Source organism: Protopterus annectens, chromosome 1.part0, assembly GCF_019279795.1.
Source record: "Protopterus annectens isolate FY-2018-M chromosome 1.part0, PAN1.0, whole genome shotgun sequence".
Lineage (NCBI taxonomy): Eukaryota > Metazoa > Chordata > Ceratodontiformes > Protopteridae > Protopterus > Protopterus annectens.
In genome coordinates, this window is record NC_056725.1 from 1,386,875,100 (window position 1) to 1,386,900,577 (window position 25,478).

The window sequence follows — 25,478 nt, forward strand, 5'->3', positions numbered from 1 at the left end:
AAGGAAGAAAGTGATAAACATCTGAAAGGTTTTATTTAACAGTATTGGTTTTATTTAACAGTATTTTAGAAGGGGAGAGGCACCAACATCCCGGAAAAAAAGCTGTGGTGACTGTAATACTTAGACAGCAAAGACCTATGTGATCCAGCTTCTTATAGGAACATCTCAATTCTAAATCATGATTATAAAATGTTTATGTCTATAATGGCTAAAAGAATGGCAAAGGTGATTCCAAAATTGATATGGGCCAATGTGGTTTTGTGGAGGGAAGGCAAATATCTGACATTAAATAAAACAATGATGATTCAGAGGGAAGCAGAATGTATGAACAATGCTGTTATTGCGAAGCCTTGATGTAGAGAAAGCATTCGACAGAGTAAGCTGTGATTTTATGAGAAAGGCAATGAAAGCATTTGCATTTCCTGATACAACAATAAGGTTAAATTACAAGGATATATGAGGGATTAGAGGCAAAAATGTGGGAGGGTTCCTCTCTGATGAGATGTGATTGAACAGAGGAACCAGGCAAGACTGTTCCTCTTTCACAGCTTCTTAGGTTCACATATTAGTACTAGGCTAACTTAACCGCCCTTGTGGTTCATTTTAAGCCTACCAATTACCCCATGTAAGAATCAAATCTTGCACCATGTGTCTGTAAGGTAAACACCTTAACCAGTATACCAACCTCCCCTTTGTTATTTCTGTTACATTTAGAAGCACTGGCAAAAAAAAAAATAAGGGACTCAGAACTTCAAGGATATAATTGGTAAGTTGTTCAAAAAAGTTTGCTTAATTTGCAGACAATATTTTTTACCTGATGGAACCAGAAAAGGACATCTCAGTGTTGTGGATATAAAATTAATGAAGATAAAACAAAGCCTATAGGTATAAAGTATGTACTCACATATGAATTGCTCCAGCAATACGCATATTTAGGGGGGACATGACAAAATGAAGTATTTAGGAGTATGGATTAAAAAGGATTTGGCAGCTAAGGATATGCGAGAAAAGACTAATTATAAGTTATATACTTACCGTGACTTGGCATCTGTTGTCCTCTTTCATTCCTCGTCATGGATCCGGCCTTCGGATCTGACTCAGCCATATGCTTTCAGACTAGGATCCAAGTCTAGATCTTCTTCCTCTTCCCATAATGCCGTGTCCTCTGCCTAACCCTCCTCAGATTGAGTTTGCTGCCCAAATAGCTGAGAGTGTGCAAAGAAACAAAAAGAATTAAGAAACAAGAGGCGCTCAAACCAGGAATATTAGGCTCCTGAACAGTTCTCCAAAAGATCTTCTAGAGCACTGGGTAGGGGGATGGCTGGGAGGGAAGGTGAAGAGGAATGAAAGAGGACAACACAGATGCCAAGTTATGGTAAGTACATAACTTAAAATCTGATGTTGTCCCTTTCATTCCTCCTCAAGTTTGGGTCAGAGCTCCCAGCTATAAAACTCCTGGGGGGCCTCAAGGAAGGATATGCAGGAGCACTGCAGAACCAAATGAAGCTCTGCTCCTGAACACAATATCCAATTTGCAATGCGTGAAAAAGGTATGAGTTTTCACCACTTACAAAATCTGTCCAGAGCCTTGGAATCCCTGTTTGTCAGATGGACAGTGGAGTTCAGTTCAGCTAGCTGCTTCTTGGTAGCTGCTGCCACAACCATGTCATCTACCAAACAGTCTTTGCCCAATGTGGTCTATCCTTGGGGGGGAATGACAAGAATTTATCTGGTCTTTTTGGAATCTATTCAATCATGTCCAGCTCCTTCCAGTCCCGGCTGGATTTCGAATCCACAAGGCCATCTGCTGGGGGGGGGGGGGGGTCACCCATGCTGTAGATGGGCCCGTCCCAAAAGCCTCCAAAAACACAGACTCTTCTGAGGAGGGAGGTTGGGCCGACCAACCACCTTCTCTCTGTCTCAGGATCTCTAAGATGCCTCTAAAGGAGACATCCTCCGGTGGTGACTGTGAGCATCCCTCCCCTTCAAAGTCTGTGTCCTTGGTAAGAGACTCCAACGGGGAGGGAATGTGCCCCCTTTTGCATGTCTTTTTCCAATGGATCTCCTTTGTGGAATGTTCAGAAGTCTCAGAAGAAGAGGGGGTCTCCTCTAGGGGAAGAGTTTGAAGGCTTGTCTGGACAGGCTACCTCTCCCCAGGCATGACAGGCTCAATTCTCTGATCCAAGGGGAAGGGTTGAATGGGAGGTTCATAGCTCAAAGAGACCAGATCCCTATGACTACAGAATGCCCTTTCTGCAACCTGGAATGCTGACGGACCCAGGGAATCCCTCCCCAGCTCCATCTGAATAGAGGCAACTGAAGAAGAAAGGGCAGGTATCCCAGATCCGTGAGTTCCAGGTAGAACCGGAACCGAACTGTCTAGCACCGAAGTGCTGAGAGGAAGAGATGGCTTTGACTCCCTCCCCCTGGATCCAACGGGGACATCCTGGATCAGAGACCTGCTGTGAGCAGACGACATCGGAGCAGAGGAAGTCAGGGTGGTGGTGGTCAGCGTAGAGGAAGGACAGCTCCTCAGATTTGACCCAGGCTCTCTCTGGTGGCTACTATCCTGGGACTCCGATACCAAAGAATGGATCTGAGGAGAATGGACTGGAATAGAAACGCTCTCAGATCCCATTGGGTAGAAAGCAGACAAAACCCCCATCTGGATTGGAGTTTTGAGGATCTTCCTGATCATCCTGTCCACGCCGAACTCAGCAAGGCTCCTAGTGACCTGGAGGAGGCTACTGAAGGTGGTCTACAATGTCTACCTGGAATCTGCAGTAGCACGGAGGCAGATGCAGCTCCCGCGCATAACTCCGAAGTTCAAGTCCTGGCTATAGGATCCAAAGAGGAAGTGGATGCTTTGGGAGAACTGGCTACATGAATAACAGCAGCTGGATCAAAGGAGTGTTTCAGATCCACCGGCGCTGAAGTCAGTCTCTGATGCATCCCTGTTGGATCTGAATGTCTTGGAAGCTTGGAAGGTGGCTCTGACGAAGCACTCAATGGACTTGTGAGGGCATTTCCTAGGATCAGCAGACCCTAACACACTCTTGGAAGGGGTCTGAGCCCCTGGAGAGACATCAGAAGCAGGCAAAAGACCCGTAAAAATCAATTTGTTCTTGCACACGGCAATTGCCCTGGGTTTAAACCCTTCACAAACAGAGCAAGCTGACCGCAAATGCTCAGGCCCAAAACAACAAACGCATTTGCTATGGGTATCAGAATGTGGTATGTGGCCACATTCTGAGCACCTTTTGAATCCCGTAGGTTTATCAGACATAGCCAAAGGGAAAGACACAACATGCGCACCAGTAAACAACAAGGCAACTCTGAAATAGAAAGCACCATAGTCACCAAAACACAGTAGAAATAACCAGAGTGTTAGGTAGCTAATCACTACAACAGATATTTTTTTTAAACAGATGGCAGAAGAAGGGAGAAATAAAAAAACTCTGGCTATGGCCCAACGACAGGAAGGGGAGGCAGAACTGGTAAAGAATTACAGGAAGAGAAATGACTAGTGAAGACTACCAAAGAATACTGAAGAATTTCCACTAACAAAATTCATAAGCTCGAGACTTCAGAAACCACATCTGTCAATTCTGGTGGCAAATGAGATCTGAGGAGGTTAGGCAAAAGACAGGGCATTATGGGAAGAGGGAGGAGCTCAAAACTTGGATCCTAGTCTGTAAGAATGCAACAGAGTCAGATCTGAAGGTCGGATCCATGACCCAACCATGAGGAGGAATGAAAAGGACATTAGATGCAAATGATGATACAAAAACTGAAGAACTGGAAGCTCTTGCTTAAGATACAAGTAGTAAAAATGTTTTTTATCTCTTCACTTTTATACACAGGTCAGGCATATTTTATCAACCAGAGGAGAAGTTGTGGACAGTAATGAATAAAGTGTTGAAGGATTTTATTTGCGAGGGGAAGAGAGCAAGAGTCAAATGGGGTAAGCTGATTCTCCTAAAAGAACAAGGAGGTTTAGGATCACCTGATATGAAGGGATACTTCACAGCTACACAGTTAAGGCTCGTTTACATAACACAATCAGAAAGCTACCATTCATAGTGGAAATGGAAGATGAAGCAAGGGGTAAATTCAAGAGATAAGGAAAGAATGGGATTTTGGATGCAGATCCTTAAGAACAACAACATTCATACATAATATTATATTCATAAAGAAGCAGAAAGTATACTAAGAATTAAGCCAACACATGAATAGAGAAAGGAGATTGTGCTGACAGGGATGACTGCAATTAGGGGTACAGAGAATAGACAACAGGGGCCTGGAATTTACTGGAGGAAGCTGACAAAGGAACCAAGGTATTGGGAACAAATAATTTGAGCAGAGGTATCAGAATGGGAAGAGGGCAAGAAGACATTTGGATTGCAGGCTGCCTTATCTTTCAGGAATTGATAACAGAATACAGATAAAGGGATAGGTGAACTCTAAACAATCGGCCTGCAATGGTTGAGTTTTTAATTGAATATAGAAAAGACGCTGCTGTTAAAAAAGGGATAATTAAGGAGGGCACATAAAATATTGCATAATAACTATAGGAATCAATCAGATAATGTCAGAAAAGACTGGAAACTGAGATTAGATACGCAATTCACAAACAAAGGTGGGACATATGTATGGCTCTCAAATAAGCAACAAAGTCTGGAAGATTTAGGATTTTGACTTGAAGTGTTTGCAAAGGCAAGTTTACACCACATAGCAGACGCCACAGAATTTTTCCTCAGGCAAATGGCAAATGTTGGTGTGATGGGGAAGAAAGTGGTAACTGAAAACATGTTACTGGAATGCAATGAGTTGGTAGACTTTAAAAAATTCCTGCCGAGTACTCTATCAGGAATACAGGGGGAGCAAAGGAATGTCACTAAGAAAATTATTTTATGAGCTGGGATGTAGAATTTGAATTGCCTAGACAAAGTAATACCTTAAGTTTAATTCTGTTGGCTGCGCAAAAAGCAATTACTAGAAATTGGAACTCAAAATGTAAACCAACTATGCTTGAAGTAGTACATATTGTAACAGAGATAAAAGAACAGGAAGTGGGATCTTTATAAAAGGGTAGGAGTAAATTACATAGAAAAAGTGGAAACTGTAGGAGCAATACATGCAGAAAAATATTTCGGAGGAGAAATGAGGTTTAAGGGAAAATTGGAATTGAATGACTTGTGTAATGTTGCTTAGATTATATATTGCACATACTGCTATATACCCTAAGTTTGTAAACGTGAACTTGTTCATATGGTTCAATTTCTTTATATAAAAGTAAGTTTGCCTATATCACAAGTGAAATTCAATAAATGTGTTTAAAATGTACCTTTGGTACACTTGATTAGCCCACTGGATTGCTTGTTTAGAGTGATGAGGGAGTTTTTATATTGTTGGGCAATGCATTTCCTAATTTTTGTAATGGTTTTTATTGTGTTAAATGTTGTCAGAGTTGTCTGTTTGAACTTCAAGGAAGGCAGGGATCTGGATTTAGGCTTGCATCATTTTATTTTATTAAGTTACACTTTGTTGACTGGGTTAGTCTCACTAGGCCAATGGATGGCCCCCTCTTTTCTGGGGAAACCTGAGGTGATATTCATACTAAGGGAAATTTAGACAGGGCACCAGGGAAAATTCTCCCTCTCTTAAGTGCTAGATCTAACTGAGCTGCCACGAACTCAGCAGATGGGGTCTTAGTTTAACACCTCATCCGAAGGATGGTACACTCAGGAGGTGCAGCACTACTCTTATGCTACACTGCAGTGTCAGTATTGGAACATTAATCCAAGTACCTGGTGTGGGAAGAGAACCCACAGCTTTCTTCACCAAAGGTGAGTGTGCTCCCTTGTTGAGCTACTGAGACATACTAACAGACAGCTATCTGGGTAGGGAAACACATATTCCTCCTCCTACTCTGAGAAAGGCTTTAATAGGCAAAACCACTTAGTGAAAATATGAGGTACATATGACAGTGCAAAGGGTAAGGTCTGTACTGAAAAGTAATGACCTTGCACTTAAAATAAGACATTTTCTGCATGCTTTGACGTATGGAAATATGAAGATAAGAGTCTTTAATTAATGTGCAAAAACAGTCCTGCTAATTAAGAAAGGAAAGTGATGTCTACACTGTTAACATTTTTAAATTTCTAGTGAAAATGAAGGTAATGAATTCCACATATAGGACTGGGCACAATTCCCTGGTCTAGAGATCAGTATAAAATAAAAAAAAAATTGTTTTAATAGAGGAACAAGACCCATTAATTTATTTTGGGTTAAATCTGGAAGCTTCAAGTTACTGAATTTCTTGGAATGGGGAGAAAGAAACCTAGTTGGCTTGGAATGCGAGAGAATGCTACAGGGTTTTGTGCACCAGTACCCATGTTACACATTGTTCTATGAATTCTATGACTTGTCATGGAGGACAGCCCTCACCTGACCACTTCCCTGGGGCTAGGAAAGTAGTCACAGAAACAATACATCCTTCATGGACAGAGTAATGGTCTTTGGCCATTACTGCTGGGCTGTCTGCTGGTCTTGCTGCTGATCTTGAGAGTTTGCTGCTTTGGGTGTGCCATTGGATTTAAAAGGCTGCTTCCTATTTTATGAATTTACTAGTCTAGGTGGATTGGACACACTAAATTGGCCCTAGGTGTGCGTGCGTGTGAGTGTGTGCCTTCTGTGGAAGGTTGGGCACCGGGCTGGCAACTCGACACTGTAAAACTCCACTGCCAATCATGAGTGGACAGGTGATCCACTGTGGCGACCCCTAACCGGGAAAAGCAGAAAGAAGAATTAGTAGAAGACTAGTCTCACTGGCCTCCCTACTATAAAAGCAAATGGTGAAACTTCCTGTCTTCAACTCAAGATCCTTTAGGCAACTGCCAGTGAAAGCAGCATCCCAAATCTGATATTGTTTTATGTCCATTTGTAGCTCAGAAGGGTGTGACCATATTTATTTCTAACACTCTGCTCACAGCTGCAATCCTGGTTTGAGTGTGTGTGATGCCAAACATTAATCTCAAGGATTGTTGATATGTTTCACATAATCATGGCTCTTCAGGGACTTTGTTTTGAAATCTATATCAGAGAAAAGCACTGCAAGGTCTAATTCTTCTTCTACAGATGTTCCCCATCGCTACATGATGTGCTTGTTATGATCAGAAATGCACATGATGCGTAGGCATCTAGCAACAGATCCTTACTTCTGAACTTTTTATAATGGGGAGGGGGGTTCTGGTTAAGTGGAACTGCTGCTGCAATCCATATGCCAACAGAGACACCACAGAAGCAGATAAGGAGTGCTAATTCAAACATATGTAACCAATGGGGAATGGTACTGCTCAGTTACTTAATGAGCCATGGCTTAAAGATGTGAAAACCCTTCCAAAATAACTTAATCATTCATTGACTTCCTATCCGTCTCCCATATCCACTACACTTACTCCCTTATCTAATTCTTCACTTAATTACTTTTTCCCCTTTTAACCCATTATAGGACTACCTTAAATAAATAACTGTACTTCTCTCATTACACTCCTGACAACTGCTTTGGAAATTTAATTCTTCTCTCCCTTTCTCTCACATATCTGTACTTTAACTACTTCCTTGTCTCTCTATCCCCCTTTTTAGTAAGTTCTTTCAATCATTACTACTGTCTTTTACTTTGTTATGTATTTCGACTTTTTTAACTTAAAACCAACATATATTTTGTATTTAAAGTTTTGTTATCATGTATGTAGATAGTGGAGCTTTTCTCCTCGGGCCTCCACTGAAAATGGACTTGTATCCAGTTGGACTAGCCCGGTTAACAAATGTAAAATAAATAAAATAAAAATTTTATAATTAAGAGAAGGTCAAACTCACATTTGGCTGTGGTTCTGGCTGTCTAAGGTACTCTACGTTCTACACAAATGTTTATCTATAGAAGAGTCACTGAAGAGAGCCCTATGCATCATGTGAAGTCCATGGATAAAGCTGTTTTGAACTAAAACAGTGAAATGATACTTTTTTTTCTGTGGGTGAGGGAGCAGAGCCCCATTACTCCCATACTGTGCTCCCTACTTAAACATCTCTCACACCGTCAAGTCAAGAAAAAAGAAACTTCTCACAGTGACATGTCAGCAAATATCACTTGGGCAATACTGCACACTTGGCCATCACACAGCTGTGTTACTCCTATCCTGGAAGCCCAAAAGCACCAAAGTTCCACAGAAAATACAAAATCATCAAATACCACTTATATGACAAAGGAATCTGTATTAATGTGCTCAAATCCACACGTGCAAGACAGAAAGAAATGCAGAAATTTTACACAGATTTATCAGTGCATCTTAATGAAGTTAGATAAACAACAGCTGTGTTAGTGAAAGGGTACCAGAATTCATCATGCGACATATCCTATCCAAAGCTACCAAAAAGAAAACTAGAGACAAGATCAATGTACAGCTTCCTCAATTCAAGTTTTGTTGAAATAATGCCATGTAGCTGTCACTAAAACAAAAGAAAAATATTTTGTTTTTTCATTAAGAAAATAAAATAAAACAGTGGACAAAAACAGTGTACATCAATTTAAGTTTTGTTGAAATAACACTATCTGGTAACTACTAACAGGAGAAATTAAGAGGGCTTTTTAGTGAAACTGAAGAACACTACTTTTACAAACTAAAGATTGAAAACCTTAGCTTGCTGCCCCTGATCAGCTGGAATTCCCATGTCTTCATCCTCCTTCGTCACTTTCTCATTTTCATCCTCTGGTTTATCAGCCATGCTTTCTGAAGCTCCCTCACTCTCTTCTGCTTCACTCTCGCCTTTTTCAGCAGTGCCATCCTCTTTCGGTTCTTTTGCCTCCTCTTTATCCTCTGAAGTGCCTTCCTCAGCCACGTCCTGGCCCGGTTCTCCCTCTTCTTGGTTGCTGACGTCATCTTTCTCTTCTCCCTCTTGGCACTCATTTGAATCTTTAATCTGGTCTTCTATCTCATATGGATTCTCCCCTGTGTAAGAACAATTTCAAAACTTGTAAGTAACCAACATGTTTTTCAGTAGCTGTAACCATTTAAATCCAGCATAGGAACTCTGCTATTAGATAACAGTACAAGCTAGTAAGTACAGCACAAGTGACATCAATACACACAGCCTTGTTTAACACAATTAATCTAAATTAACACAACAGAAAATCATGTGAAATTATGTACCTACTTCAGGGGCAGCTCCATCAGTAAGGAATTCAGTTTTGAGACATCAATCATTCTAAAACACGTAAGCCAGCAGTTGGCACGACTGTGTAAAACTGCCCACACCTCTCTAGTAATTTTCACTTTAGTGGATAATGTCAAAGGAACACCAATAAATGAGAAGGCACTCCCTATTATCTCTTCACAAGAGGGGAAAATGTTAGAATTTTGAAGCATTATCCAGAAACATTAAAAACAAGGCAGCAGCCCAGAACTCCGGACAGGAGGAATAGATAGCAACTGGTCTGTTGAGAAGCTCTTTGCTGAGAAGCCCATTTTTTTATTTTAATTATCTGAGTATTCCAATGCCTAAACTCAACACATAGGTTCATAGGTAGGTACTAGGCTATTGGCCCTAGGGCCTATATAAGTCTAGCCAAATGGTACCCTGGCTTTTGCCACCCAAGCAAATTATTTTCCTGTGCCCCTGTCAAGCAGAGCCACAGAAGTGATCCCCAGGGTGAATTTTCTATCTCTCATCCAATCAAGATTTTTCTTGAAGAGTTCTAATGAGGAGCTTTGTTTGATACAGGCATGTAGTTTGTTCCAGAGTATGGGAAGTCTCTGCGACAGGAATCTATCCCTCCAGCATGTTCTGTTTATTGTGGTGACAAGGTTTAGGTCCCTAGAGCATGTAGGTCAGAGGGATTGGGATTTCTTTAAGTGGAGCATGTCCAACAGCTCTGGGTTTGACATAGCTTTGTATGTTAGGCAGAGATCGTCTCTGAGTAGGCGATATGCGACAGATTAAAGCTGGAGTTTTTTGAGACGGTCTGAGTAGGGCATCTGTTTGAGGCTGGTAATCCTCTTTGTGAGATATTTATGTGGCCTTTCCAGTTGTTGTAGATGTCTTGTGAGGTACATACCAAAAGGGGCATTGTACTCTATAATGGGTCTAATGAGTGATGAGTAGAGGGGAACAATGACCTATTTTTTCCTAAATGAGAAACCTTTTGTGATGAGGTGTGCCACGTAAAAGGATTTCCTGACTACTGTAGCGATGTGATTATCAAAGGAGAGACTACTGTCCACCTGTGTCCCAAGGCCTCATCACACTTTTGGTGTTAAGTAGACTACCGCCTATGTGGTAGTTCACGGGTACAGAGTTTTTACCAAAAGGGATGACAATGCACTTTTTGGCATTGAGCTTGAGGCCATGGCTTTGACACCAGGCATCTGTCTCAGTGAGGCCCTTTTGTAGGATGTCCACATCGTTAGGAGTTTTGATTATGGCTCCTAGTTTGCAGTCATCTGCGAACTTTGTTAGCCAAAGACTTTCTGTGTTAGCCTGTACTTCAGAGAAGTAGATACCAAACAGGAGAGGACCTAGGACTGAACCCTGTGGTACTCTACTTGTCACTGGTCTGAAGTTGGATTTAGAGTCTGCTACTTCCACAGTGTGGGTTCTGTCAATTAAAAAAGATAAACAAACATGGCACACACATTATTAAAAAAAAAGTAACAACTCAGGTACATCCACAGAAAAGAATTAAGGAGACAAAGGTGCACAAAAAGTCTATCAGATTTTTTAGTACAGGCACTTTGAGCACACTGCAGATGCTTTATCTGATAACCTGAGGTGCCTCATCGAGGTAGAAGACATCAGCAGCTCTTTAAATATGCAAGGCTCAAGATAGGAAAGGCGTATGACAGTTATGTATCAGAATCTCAGAGACACCTAATCCTGACTGGCAACCAGTGAAGATCTTATAAAACCGGTGTTATATAATATCTACAAGATGTCTCTCATCAGGAAGCTTGTCCTTAAATTCTGTACACAATGGGAAAGAATTTAAATGCCACATGACTAATCTCCTATGGAGGGGTGACTGTCACACAGCAGGAAAGTTATTCATAAATGAATAATGGAGGCATTTGTTCACACATGTAGAAAAGTGGGATTTTCTGCTGAAAGACCTCAGTAAGGAGAGTCCAACACCACTCTACTTTCTGGACAGTAGAGTAATAGTTCAAAAAAGTGCTCTATAGGGTAGAACTTCTAAAGGCACCGAGTCAACAAATCTAGAGCTTTAGCAGAATATTTTAACTTCTGACAGTGCCAGCTTTATTAGTGTGTAAAACCAGTTACAACAATAAAATGAATATAAATAAAACACAAACATACAAACATAAAAGGAAACCGGAATAAAAATAAAATAAGTAAAAGCTTCTTCTTTCGGCTTTTCCCGGTTAGGGGTCGCCACAGTGGATCACCTGTCCGCTCATGATTGGCAGTAGAGTTTTTACAGTGTCGAGTTGCCAGCCCGGTGTCCAAACTTCCACAGAAGGCACACAATCATACCTAGGGCCAAATTAAAGTGTCCAATCCACCTACAGCATGTCTTTGGGATGTAGGAGGAAACTGGAGCACCAAAATAAGTAAAGGCTAAAAAGCAAAATTAAATAAAATGCTATACAGCTACACACTATACACTATAAAGGCGGTGTGAAAAGGAGAATTGTTTAACATGCGTTCTAAATCACAATTTACACCCTGGCAGAGCTATACACACACTAAGAGGAAAGCTACGGACACTTTCATTATTTTCATGCAACATACATACATGTTTTCTCTAACAATCACTCATTCCAACTTTACATAAATTGTTCATTTCCTGGCTTCCCTTAAACCTCACTCCTCCTCCTGAACATTATTCTGCATGTATTGTTTCCACAAATTCCTTTTATTTGCATGTAATTTGCTCCTTCCCTTTTGAAAAGATTTCACCTCTGGCTCTTATCTTCTTTACAATATTCCATACTTTAATTACATTCTGTTTGAATTTTGATTCCGAATTTCTTCCAATTGCTTTTTTGGCAGCTAAAAGCATCAGAGAGAGAAGTTTTCATAGACCAATGGAAAACAGTAAAAAAGGGATACTCCGGCAGCCAGTGAAGCAGTAAGTCACCCAAGCAAATGAGCAAAGAGAGGTATATCTGTGGAACCACCAACAGCCCTTGGAAAACTGAGCGCAAGGCATAGATGGGGCACTATGCCACAACCAGTTCCTTCAGGTAAGAAGGACAAGTGTCATAAATGCATACAAGTTAACCTAAACAAGGACATCGGCAAGCATATGCTATGTACACTATAGCATACACTTGGCTAGCCAGGGGGAGTTGCAAAAGAGTGTGTGTGTGTGTGTGTGTGTGCGTGCATGCGCAGGGAGCCCTTAAAATTCCTTCCCTGTCCCACCCAGTTGAAAAGCTTGCCTTTGGCTGATTTGAAGCATGGGAGGAGGGAGTGGTGGTGACCTGACTGGACTTCATTATTAGTGGCTGCAGGTGTATTGGGCGGGCTGCTTAATTCCCATTAAATACAGCTGCAGTCAATTGTTTTTTCCCATTCCCTCCATTCTTACATTATTGTTGGCTGCATTAATGTGGACTGGTGTTCTGAAATAAGCACCAGTGACTGCAGATCATGCCATGGTGGAGTCCATCCATTAAACACAGGAGCATGTCAATGGAGGAGTATTACTGATATTGCTAGTGACTCATGGTACTTTGCGCACTCTGTAGTATGTCTATAGTATTCCAAAATTTAGTTGGGTGCATACCTTCCATTCTGATTGTGTGAGAGAAAGTACAGTTGTGTACACTTACCATAAACGTAGATGTTCAAGTATATTCACTGTTGCAGTCATTACATTTGGGTAATCTGCTGGCAGGTTGCCTTCAGTCAGCCTAATTAAAGTCTTGGGTCCTGCGTCAGTTGCTGTCCCTTCTTCCATGACATCAGGTCGTCAGGGGTATAAAACATGCAGCCAACACCATTACATCGTTTTTCTTGCCCCAGATGTCAGGTGCCCCCCAAATGGGGAGCAAAATATATATATATAAAATTAAAAATATACACAGAACATATACCTCCAAACAAAAGCAAATACACCAAAAAGGCTTTTAAGCATAGTAAAAGAAAGTAGAGGTATAGTAAGAGGAAAACAGGGGGCTGTAGTGAGGGTAACCAGGACTGCAACAGTGAATACACTTGAACATCTACATTTATGGTAAGTGCACACAACTGTACTATGTTCTTCGTGTTTCACTGTTGCAGTCATTACATATGGGTAGATTCCCAAAGATATGGTTGGGAGGATGGATTTCTACAGCATTAGGCCAGCTATAAGGCCCTGCAGGACAGCAGTGGCAAAGCCAGCTCTGGATTTAGAGAAGAAAGGTAAATGGTAATGTTTGGTGAATGTATGAAATGAGCTCCAGGTAGCAGCTTTTAGAATGTCTCTGGTAGGAACACCTCTGAGAAAGGCTGTAGAAGTAGATGCAGTCCTGGTGGAATGAAATCTGATCCCCTGGGGGATAGTTTTACCATGGTGCATATAGCAGAAACGAATGCAGTGGTTTATCCATTTGGAAATAGTCTGCTTTGAAATAGCATTTCCCTCTGCCCCTGCAGCAAATGCCACCAGTAGTTCTGATTTTATTAGAGATTTTGTCCTGTTTAAGTAAAATCTAAGTTGTCTGTGTACATCCAATGAATGCAGAATCCACTCCCCCTTGTTCTGTGGATTGGGAAAGAATGTTGGCAAATGAATGGTCTGATTAAGAGCCACACTGGATACCCACCATAGGCATGAAGGATGGAATGGTACTGAGAGACACCCTCTCTCTATGGAAAATAATGAAAGGCTCCACTGCCATAAGAGCCTGTAATTCAGAAATCCTTCTAGCTGAAGTGACTGCTAAAAGAAAAGCTGTTTTCCAGGAGAGAAATTTTAAATCTGCAGTAGCAGCTGGCTCGAAAGGAGAGAGAGTGAGTTTTTCCAATACAAAGTTGAGGTCCCAGGCAGGGGCTGGAGCTCTCCTGGGTGGTCTTAAGTTTTTGACCCCTCTGAGATGCTGCTTTAGCAGAGCATGAGAGAAGAGGGGAGGATCTGTGTTGTAATGAGCTGAAATGGCAGAGGCATGGATTTTTATGGAAGAAAACGACAGGACCTTGTGAAGCATCTCAGTCAAGTATTGTAAAAATCTGAGGAATATTGAGCACTGCTGTGCTTATTCCTCGTGATTGATTCCAGGCACAGAATCTTTTCCATTTGTCAGCATAAGATTTTCTAGTACTAGGCCTTCTCGCCTCCAAAATTACATCCATCACAGGTTTGCTGAGGGATGCTAAGGGTGAATTTAGGTGATTAGCCACACTGCAAGATTCAAGGTTTGGAGCTGAGTGTGCAGAATTTGGTTGTTCTGCTGAGAGAGTAAGGTGCCTGAGGCAGGTGCCACGGTGGAAGGTGTGACACATTGCGCAGGAGTGGGTATCCTGTGAGTTTTAGTAGAACTTTGGAGAGCAGAGGCAGAGGGGGAAAAGCAAACTGATGATGAATGATAGAGCATCAACTTTCCAGTCTTCTTTGTGATGAGTTCTTTTGCAGAATTTGTCCAACTGGTAGTTCTGGGGTGAGGCAAAAAGATCTATGTCTGGACTCCCCCATTTGCGTGTCAACATGTTGGAAGGAAATCCATGGTTCCAGTTTCCATTCATGTGGGTCCATGAGATTTCTGCTTAGTTCGTCTGCCAGAGTATTCAGCTTTCCTGGCAGGAATTGAGCTTGTAGTTGTATTTGGTAGGTCAAGGCCGTATTCCTCAATGCCATGGCTAGTCTGCAAAGGGAGTAGGAGTGTGTACCCCCCTGCTTGTTTATGTACCACATAACTGTGGTGTTGTCTGTCTTTATCATTAATTGTCCTGGATGAAGGTAGTCCTTGAAGGCTGTCAGTGCATTCTGTACAGCTAGCATCTCTTTCTGATTGACATGAAGGTGCAATTTGATTTGGGCTCCATTTGCCCTGAATGCACTTCCCTGCCAGATGAGCCCCCCAAGCATAGTCTGATGCGTCTGTTAGGATTTGGGCGGCAGGGGGTTGAGTGAATGGCAGTCCTTTGTTTTGGTGGCAGGCCTCTGCCCACCATAGGAACTCTAGTTGCAGGCAAGGTATGATAGGAATCATTGCTTCCAGGCTGTGACAATGCCGACTCCATAAACTTTTTAAGTACCACTGAAGTTTTCTCATATGCAGTCTTGCATACTGAATTAGTAGAATGCAGGAGGCCATGAACCCCAAGGCTTGCAGAATTTGTCTTGCAGATAGCAGGGTGTTTGTGGCCACCTGTTTGAACTAAGTTACCAAATGAATTTGCTTTTCTGGCATAAGGTAAGCCCATCTGGGCAGTTGTATTCAAGCTTGCACCCAGGAATGTAATTTTTTGAGAGGGTACCAGTTGTGATTTATTTTCATTTATGGTGTACCCTAGGCAAGTTAGAACCCTTTTTACAAATGCCAGATGCTTTTGAAGAATGTTTTAATTACAAAGTACTTACTGTTTTCCTAGCAATGTAATCCTGGTTGTTAAGCCATTTTTAGAACAAATAACAAGGTCTAACTTTGTTTCAGTCTGGATACAATCTCATACTGTAAAACAAAACTGATACTCTGTTGTAGTTTCACGGAGCTGCTGTCTACCATATTCTCTCTGGTTGATGTGAATGCTGAAATGCCTGCTTGTCTGGTGGCTAGTTGTAAATGCCTCACTCCTTATGTATGTTTTATTTCTAGGTAGACCCCCTCTAAATCACTTTCAAAAGAATCTCCTACCTGAAAGAAGCTATCCAGAACACTGTGCCCACAAAACATCTATCTGGAATCCAACCCACCTTTGACTAAGGTTAAGACCTATACTACATTATAATACTACATACTGTTTTCAGCTGACCTGGGTCTAAAGGCACCACTAATCCGTCCCCCATAGTAGTCTGTCTCCCTCTACATTTTCTTAAATAAATCTAGCTGCCCCTAGCTTCCTGTATAGAACTACTTACTGAACCTAACTCTGAACATTCTACTTTCACACTGCTCTCCCTCACCTAGCCCTGAAATTGTATTCTGCATCCCTGTCCTGTAGCACAGGAATACCCTTGCTAGAGCACAAAACACAGTCTAAACACTACCCTTACCTTAGTACTAAGTACAGATTATATCAAAACTGACAAACACTCAGTTAAAAACTCAAAGATTCAGTTTCAATTCTAATTTACATTTAAGCATCTATTTAACACTATAATATAGCTTATTTAACACTACTTTACATAATATAGCTTCTTTAACACTACTTTACATAGTATTGCCTATTTAACACTACTTTACATAATATAGCTTACAGATACACTTGAAGTCAGTGTTAGCCCTGCTCCACTCGGGCTCGTTTCACACCCCTCCCTGCCCCCAATTCCCACCCGCCCCAGTACCTCTTCACTTATAGGTACTTTACCACACCCCTATTACAACACCCAATCATCCTCACCATCATACTCCTTTCCACCCTACATTACCACCCTATCAGCTTTCAAATAACACAATTATTCCTCCATCCACTCTACTACCTCCATTCTGATCATCTCACTTTATATCTGTTGTGTCATCAAACTGATTCCAACCACTTGACTCCTCCCTCATTATGTTATACTACTCTTTACTACCCCTTCTGCTAGCCACTTATATACTCACTTTGTATGAAAACCAACAGCTTAATGGGTATCAATTTCCTGCTGGACATACTATCACCCCAGCTTTAGAATATCCCACTTTTAGCCATACCATTAACATTGGGTACAACTCAACATCACTTTCAATCTTACAGCATACCATCCCCCGAAACATTAGCTCAAGATCCAGACACTACTACAAACTTTTAAACAAACTCCTGAGGCTCATCACTGAGTATAGGTCTAGTCTTATACTCAGTGGTGACATTCACCCCAATCCAGGCCCATCCATCACCGATACAATTTCCCTCTTGACCTGCAACCCAAGGCACAAAACTATAACCAGTAGACCAACTAACTCTCTCCTTGTCTGTCATCTTAATATTAGGAAGTCCTGACTACTAGCTTGTGGTAGAGAAAACCCAATCCAATACTTTTAGTTAGAAAAAACACAGAAGCTCCCTTGCAAACTCAAATAGTTCAGACTTGCAGGAAGCAGAATGAAGCACTAGCACAATTGCTATGTAAACAAACTCAGAAAAAACTCAGAAGTTCAAAACTCATAGTAAACTGAAAATAAAAAAAAAGAAAATAAACTCTATTTATATCTACTAATATTCCAGGTATGTAACTTCTCCACATCTGCACCAAATTTCTCTTCATCACAACTTAAACATAACACTTTTAATTGACTCCATTTAAACAATTTTTTTGGCAACAATTTTTTGTTACTCAATTTAAATGTTGTACCCATTTGTAATGTGGTCTCCCATCAGACTGATGTGACTATCAGCTTAGCTTTCTATTTATGTATATACATACCAAAAGTAAATACAAAATCATATAATGAAATTAAATATAAAACCTTTTAGTTCCAGACTTGCAGGAAGCAAAGTGAAGTGACTGGCACATAAAACAAACTTGAAATAAATATGAAGTTTAATTTTCACAGGAAGGTGCTTCACTTGCCAACTGAAAATAAAAGTCAAGACAAGGATTAAATTTTCAAGTTGAGTAAAAATCGCATCATCCAGTATTCTGGTGAACTAGTTAAATTATGCCACTTCATTTCTTTTTACAGGCCAGTCTTGTTTTTAAAATTTTGTTTTTCAATTTAACTTCATCACTCTCCATAAAGGAGATAACTAATATTGGACATATATAAAATATATAGATTTATGTACTTTTATATTTATATTTGCATCATTTATCTTAATATTAGGAGCATTAATAATAAGGTACACGAATTGCATGCCCTCCTGGCTGTCTACTCCCCTGATGTTCTCTGTCTGAGACATGGTTAAAACCTAACATTACTGACAATGAAGTGCTACCACCCGGATATAATATACACAGGCTGTTACATGCTTCCAGGAAAGGCGGAGGGGTGGGTGTACTCTATAAATCTGAGTTGAATGTGACCATAGATGTTATTCAACCACCTCAGATCAATAACTCAGAGATTATTGCCACTAGATTGCAACTTAACAAAAGTAAAAGCATCAACATCATCTGTATGTATATTCCTCCAGGTAATAATGTAGCCACACTTGAAGACACGCTTCATTGGCTATCTTGTCACTACCCCCAAGAAACACTAATACTAGGAGACTAACATCGACTGGGGCTCTTGTTCCAAATAATCCTCTTCTACCCACATCAACTTGCATGCATTTACACAAACCATTACCACCTCTACCAGACTAGGTAAACCCAACCAAAAAGATAGTATACTCGACTGGGTACACGTAAATAGCAATCCCAAACTGTACACTGCTGGTACCATACCCAATGACCTAAGTGACCATCTTCTCACTTACATAGTTAAGGATAAAGCCATTACCCCACAACAACCCCTATTCAAAAAAGTCAGGAGCAAAAGAAACTTTGACCCAGACAAATTCCAACTGGAGCTTAGCTCTTGCAATTGGTCCATGCTAAAACACCTACCCTTAGAGGAGGCAGTTGCCTATTTTAACAAACAAATTTCTTGGAATTCTTGATCTACATGCACTTGCCCGCTCAAAACGTACAAAAGCAAGAACTGCACCATGGCTATCTAAAGAGACAAGACTAAAAAATTACCAGCAGAAAAACTATGGGCTCAATGGCGTTCCACAAAAGACCCCCATGATCATGTTAAATATAGGTATGCTAGGAATGAAACAAAAAAATGTATTCTACAGGACAAAAACAATACTAATGCAATTTACAGACAACCAACAAGGACAATCCTCAGACGTTCTGGGCATGGCTGAACAATCTACTCCGCCCTGTAAAACATCTACACCTATCCCTGCTACCACCATTGATAAATCCCCAGAGGAGGTCTCTGACAGTTTTAACCATTTCTTTACTGGAACAATTCAAGCTTTAGCTAGACAATTACCTTCTAGCTCCCCTGCCCCTGACACTTCTACCTCTAAAAAACGTCTCTCATTCTCCTTCCAACCAGTGTCCACATCTCTTATCCATAACATGATCAAAAAATTAAAACCGACCACACTCTCCGCTGACCAGCTCCCCGCTGAGTACCTTCAAAAATCAGCTGATGTCATTGCCTATCCAATATCGATACTAATCAATCATACCATAGCAGAAGATAACATTCCCACCATCTGGAAAACATCCTACATAATCCAACTACATAAAGGAGGTTCCTCTACAGAATTCTCCAATTATAGATCTATAGCTATACTTTCTCCACTTGCAAAGATTATGGAAAAATGTACACAAAAACTATTTATGCACCACCTAATCCAAAATCACCTCATGGCGGACACCCAGCATGGTTTTCGTCCACATCATAGCACAACCTCAGCGTTAATGGCTTTTACCAATACTAAGCACAATAACCGCTTCAATAATCACATATCCTCTGCCCTATTCCTGGATCTTTCTAAGGCATTTGACATGGTTGATCACCAACTTCAGGTTCCCACCTTGCAAACTTTCCACCTTGATACTAATGCCCTTCTTTGGTTTACATCCTACATTAATGGAAGACAACACGCTGTCCTATGGCAGAACAAGCTCTCTAATCTATTACCAAACATCCTTGGAGTACCACAAGGCTCCATATTAGGGCCCCTACTGTTTTCCATCTTTATTAATGACTTGTATACAGTCATACCAAACGTCAGCTGTATCCAATACGCTGATGACTCCACCCTGATTTGCTCAGCTATGTCTCCCACAGACCTGAGGGCCGCTACTCAGTCCACCTTTAATACCATAGAAAATTGGCTCTCTGAACGTAGACTGTTACTAAATCCCAAAAAAACTAAAATGCTGTTATTCTCTCCAACTCATAGGTCTGCCGCCTTCACCTTTATCATAAATGCAAAAGATGGGACAATAATTTCCCCTGACCCCTCTACAAAATTACTAGGTGTCATTATTGACAATAACCTAAAGTTTGACCTACATGTAAATCAAACAATGAAGAACATCAATAAAAAACTTGGGTCACTGTATAGAATAAAAGCCTTCCTAACACCTCCAGCTAAGATGGCTATAGCTCGCTCTCATCTACTCTCAACACTTTTATACGCCTCCCCCCTTCTCTCCAATCTAAACAAATCTGTACTAAATAGACTGTCAACCTGTTACAATCATATTGTCAGGTTTGCCACTGGAATGCCTTTTAAAACACACCACTGCATCAATCTAAAACAGCTTGGGTGGCTAGAACTTCCCAGTCTCATCCAATATAACCTGCTGATCATGGCTAACAAAATCCTCTATAACCCAGATAACACACCAGCCCTTCAAAATATTATCACCCCCCCTCAACAATCCAAGATTGCTTCGATCCTCGAACAAACTTCTAATTCAGACAATCAAAATCAACGCCGCTGGAGATGCCCTCTTTACTAACGCTACAGGCAGAGCCTGAAACTTACTTCCAGGTGATATTACTTTGCTCTCCTCCCTAGGACAATTTAAAACTAAACTCAAACATATGGCATTTAACTGGCTTTGCCACTGCAACAAGCCCGGGTAACTCTCAACATGAATGTGAATAACCCAACTAACTTTTTGTTAATTTTCTCCTGACTATAACCAGGGGTATCTCATGTCTGTCTATGCATTCGTTGGTAATACTACTTATGTACTCTTGTTTTACTTGTATTATTGTATCTGATAACTTGGAGTTCATCTCCCAGGGCCTCCACTGAAAATGGACATGGCTCCAGTTGGACTATCCCGGTCAACAAATGTAAAATAAAAATAAATAAAAGAATGTCCTTGTTTTCTGCCTGAATTAGACAATCGTCCAGGTATGGATATATTTGAATATTTCTTTGCCTGCAAAATGCAATTACTAGAGCCAGGCACTTTGTGAAGACCCTGGGCGCAGTAGATAAGCCAAAGGGCAGTGCAGAGAACTGGTAATATGAGTAGCCTGCTTTGAAGCGGAGGTATCTTCTGCAAGATTCCCTGATTGGGATATGCAGGTAAGCCTCTTAAGTCTAGAGTTACCAACCAGGCATCTTTGCCTAGCATAGGAAATAACTGTTGAAGAGTCAGCATCTTGAATTTTGGAATGTCCAGAAATGTGTTTAGAGTAGATAAGTCCAGAATTGGACACCATGGTTTGTCTTTTCTGGATACCAGGAAAAGTCTTGAATAGAAGCCTTGTCCCTTTTCCTCTTCTGGTAGTGGTTGAATAGCCCCCATGTTCATGAGGGACAGTACTTGTTTCTGGGCCTCTGCCCACTGATTTGGGGGCAGGTCTGGCCATCCGTTTGGCATTAGCAATGTGTGGAAATGAAATCTGTATCCCTGGGATGCTATATTTAAAACCCATTTGTCCTGGGTTATAAGTTGCCAGTTTCTTGCATGAAGTGCCAGTTTTCCCCCAAAGGGGCGGCTAAGTGCTTGGTAATTGTAGATGGAAGTCATTGAGACTGTTTATCATAAGGAGGTGCCTTGTTGTTTCCAGATTTGGAGGTGGAGGCACCCCATTGCTTTGTTCTAAAAGTCCCTTGTGATTGAAACCTGGAGCCTTTGGAATGTCTGGGTTCGACTTGAGTGGCTCTCAAAGGAACTGGAAAGGACCAGCTCTTAGTAGGCCAGTGCCTACTAAATCTTGGAGGTTGCACTTGTAAGAAATCTTTCACAGTTTGCATAGATTTAGCTTCATCTTCCATCTTTTTTAAAACTTCTTCATCCTTATTACCAAACAGACAGTCCTGTTGTAAAAGAGCATCCAACAATTTTACTTTGACATGATCAGGCAGAGTTTGCTCTTTGAACCAAGCATGCCTTCTCAACATAGACCTAGTTACAGCAGCCCTGCAAGAGGCCTCCAAAGAATCAAAACCACATTGCAAAGTATGTTTTCCAACTTGTTCAGCTGAAGCAATAAATCCTGTAAATCTTTATTTTCCACACAGTCAGAAATTAATTCTGTTTAAGCAGTCCCATGATATGCTGTTGATATTTAAGCACATAAAATTGACAGTTTAAAGCCCTGACTGCCAAGATTGCAGTAGTGTAAACCTTCTTACCCCATCTATCCAGCGCCCTGGAATCTCTACCTGAAGGGGTAGGATTTTTAGCAGTAGAGGCCTTAATGCCCTTGGGACCCTGAGAAATGGTTTCAGGATCTGCAATAGAATTTTTGAAAGGGAATTCGTGGGAGTCAGGAACACTGTAGTATCTGTCTGGCTTACAAGGAGCCGGAGGCAGAGAATCAGGAGCCATACTAGATTCTGAAAAAACATCAACAATGTCTAGAACAGGAGGTATATAGCCAAAGGCCTATGCTGTGGAAGAAGAAAATCCCCAAGTCTCTTTTTAGATTCAGAGAAATCCTGTCTTTCCCAGTGGAAATGTTCCCTTAAGGTATGTGATGTTTCCCCAAAAGAAAAATCCTCAGGTGGAGAAGCAGAAGGAATGGAATCTTCTGCATCAGAGTCCTCAAAAGTAGGTATAGACAAATCCTATTCATTAGAAGAGTCAGAAGAAATAGAATCCTGTTCAGAAGATTCATAATCAATGTCTTGCCTAGGCCTCTTAGAAGGAGGGGGTTGGCTACCCTTGATCAGAGTAATTAAATCTTCAGCCATTTTGATCATTTGTTCTTTAGGCATAGGGGCCTGCACATGTGGCCCAGGCATCGTTTTTTTAGACATAGATTTAGATTTTGGCCTTAGTTTTGAAGATGGCATCTGTTTAATATACAAATCTGTAGGCCTGAAAACACCCTCAGAAGCCGGTACCTGCACAGCGGCTCCAGACCCATCTATGGTAGAGACATCCGCGGGTTCCATAACTAAATCTCGCACCATCCGAATGGGTCTCAGTAGAGGCCTGCGAATCAGAAGTGGCGGGTATCAGGGGCTGCGAAAGCGCCTCACTGAATACCAGCGAACTGGCGACTGGCTTAGGAGAAGCATTGTCGTCAGTTTTGAATCACGATGGTCTGTCTTATTCTTTGCATTATTTAGGTATTCCGGTAGTCGGATTGCTAACCGACGACATTTCTGGATAATTAAATCGTGAGCCAAAATATTTAGAAGCAAAAAATACAGACATTTAATAGTGCACTAATTAAATTTAGCACAAAACTGACAGCAAGGTACGTTGTAGTCAGGGCCTAGGCAAGGAATACAGTACAAATGAAAATCCTTATGAAGTATTTGCTTCCCACAAGTAATGCAATTATTAACTTTTACTGACATCGGTAAGGAGCAAGAAAAAGTTTCCCCAATGGGGTACTTATCCTTTAGTTGAAGACTTTGGTTCTGAAACTCAAAAACAAAAATTTCAGCAGTTGGCCGACCGGCACTTGTGAACTGCTTCTGCTTCGGGCACCGCGCGGCAAGAAAGACTGATGTAATGGCATCGGCTACATGTTTTATAGACCTGACGTCATGGAGGAAGGGACAGCAAACGACGCAGGACCCAAGTCTTTGTTAATCAGGCCAACTGAGGGCAACCTGCCAGCAGATTACCCAAATGTAATGACTGCAACAGTGAAACACGAAGAACATCAAAGATCCAATAACAGGGACAAACTCTAAATGTTCCTGTTATAAACTTAGAAAGTTGTTGGAATAACTGTCTCTGTGCTGGCATGCATTTTTGTATGTGAACAAAGACCCAATAACACGGACATATTTTAAATATTTCCTTATAAACTTTGGATATGAACTTTGGATATGAAGTTTGGACAAAGTCAAACATGGGGGGGGGGGGTATTAGTTGTAGAGTTTCAGTATTTTGCATGTCATTCTTAAAGCACTATAGTTTTAATAGCCATGCATTTCTAAATTTCTGCTGAATTATATGAGATTAATTTAGGTTTGTGTTCACTGTTTAGGACATAAGCATTATATTCGATTTCAGATTATAGTGCTTAGGATGGGTCGACTTCAGATGATCAAACTTTCAAATGTTCGACTTTCATATGGCTGAGTCCATATGATCAAACATTTAAAAGTCCGAACATCTAATAAAAAAATCAAAACAAAAAAATTAACTGAATGCTTTTAGCTCCCTGCATCCCCACACACCCCTGCTATTTAAATATACTAACTCTGAGATCGCACTTCAGTGCAGAAAAGGGAAATCTTGTTCCGCACTGTCTGGAGATCTACATTAAGAACGTTTGAACTTTTAAAAATTAGATCATATGGTCTCGGCCATATGAAAGTCGAACTTTTGAATGTTCGGTCATATGACAGGGACCCCTTAGGATATAAGCACTATAATATGAAGATGAATAAAACCATGCAGGATCAGGTCAATCACTAAATACTAGGGAAGTGTACATTGCAGGTGCCTTTGCTACAAGAACATCAGCCATAAATCACTGCGTACCCCTTTTATTGTTAGCCATAGTATATGAATTCATGACTGTAATGCAGTTTTCTGTTTGTGTGCTGATCAAATAGTGGCTACCAGATCATTTGCAGTAGTCTCTGGCCATTTCCCCAATGTCAGGAATCATGTGTGCTGCGAGACAGGTCTATTTGACCCTCTGCACAAAAGGCGGGGTAAAGCTGGTGATTTAGCATATGATTTTCTAGTTTATATTATGGTACAAGTAAAATCCGATTTAGGTCACTATAAAACTATTCTTTAGTTGCCTATACAGTGCCAACCCTTTAAGCTACTAAAACAGTGGACTTGGATTCAGAGGTGCTGACTGGAAGTTTTGACCTTGGTGCATTCTTTATATTTTGCAGTTAAATACCCTTTTGGTACTGGGCACAGGTCTTGTAATTAAAGTGTAACGTGAAGCTTAACAGTCACCCCCCGCTCCCCAGTGTATGTACTTGTGCTTTTGCGCCTACCTATGGAGTTTTTCTTTTACAGCTGGTCTTCATTTTGTTATGGTGAAGCTCTTCTCTGTACACTGCATGCTATATTGGCCAAAGTCAATTTGTTATCGTGTTAATATTTTCAGTTTTCACCATGACTTTCTTCCTTTTTGTTATGCCACCTGTTGCTGCTAGAATACCACCAGGTTGGCTTTTGATTTTGTTCTGTGGTTAATCCTGGTAAGCAGAGCTGTCTATGCCTCTAACATGGTTATACAGTCTTGCTAACAAATCAGCATAACCAGCAGTGTCCTCAGGGTTTGGCTATCACTTAACAGTAGGAGGTTTCCTCAAAAATGGTTTGACCGTACTAGACAGGACATTACAGCACTCTTCCTTGCTACTGGTGATTGCACCTCCTAAGGTTATGAGTTGTGTGGCCAGGAGATCCAATA

The 25,478-nt window shown here is 41.0% G+C and overlaps 1 protein-coding gene across 1 annotated transcript in view; it reads right to left on the reverse strand.

Annotated features, from left to right (window-relative positions):
• MDN1 (midasin AAA ATPase 1) overlaps positions 1-25,478 on the reverse strand; it is a 3,484,183-nt gene that overhangs the window by 292,878 nt on the left and 3,165,827 nt on the right. Inside the window, exon 89 of the mRNA XM_044071809.1 lies at positions 8,695-9,008. Within this exon, the coding sequence (XP_043927744.1) occupies positions 8,695-9,008 (314 nt within the window). The remainder of the gene's footprint in view (positions 1-8,694; positions 9,009-25,478) is intronic.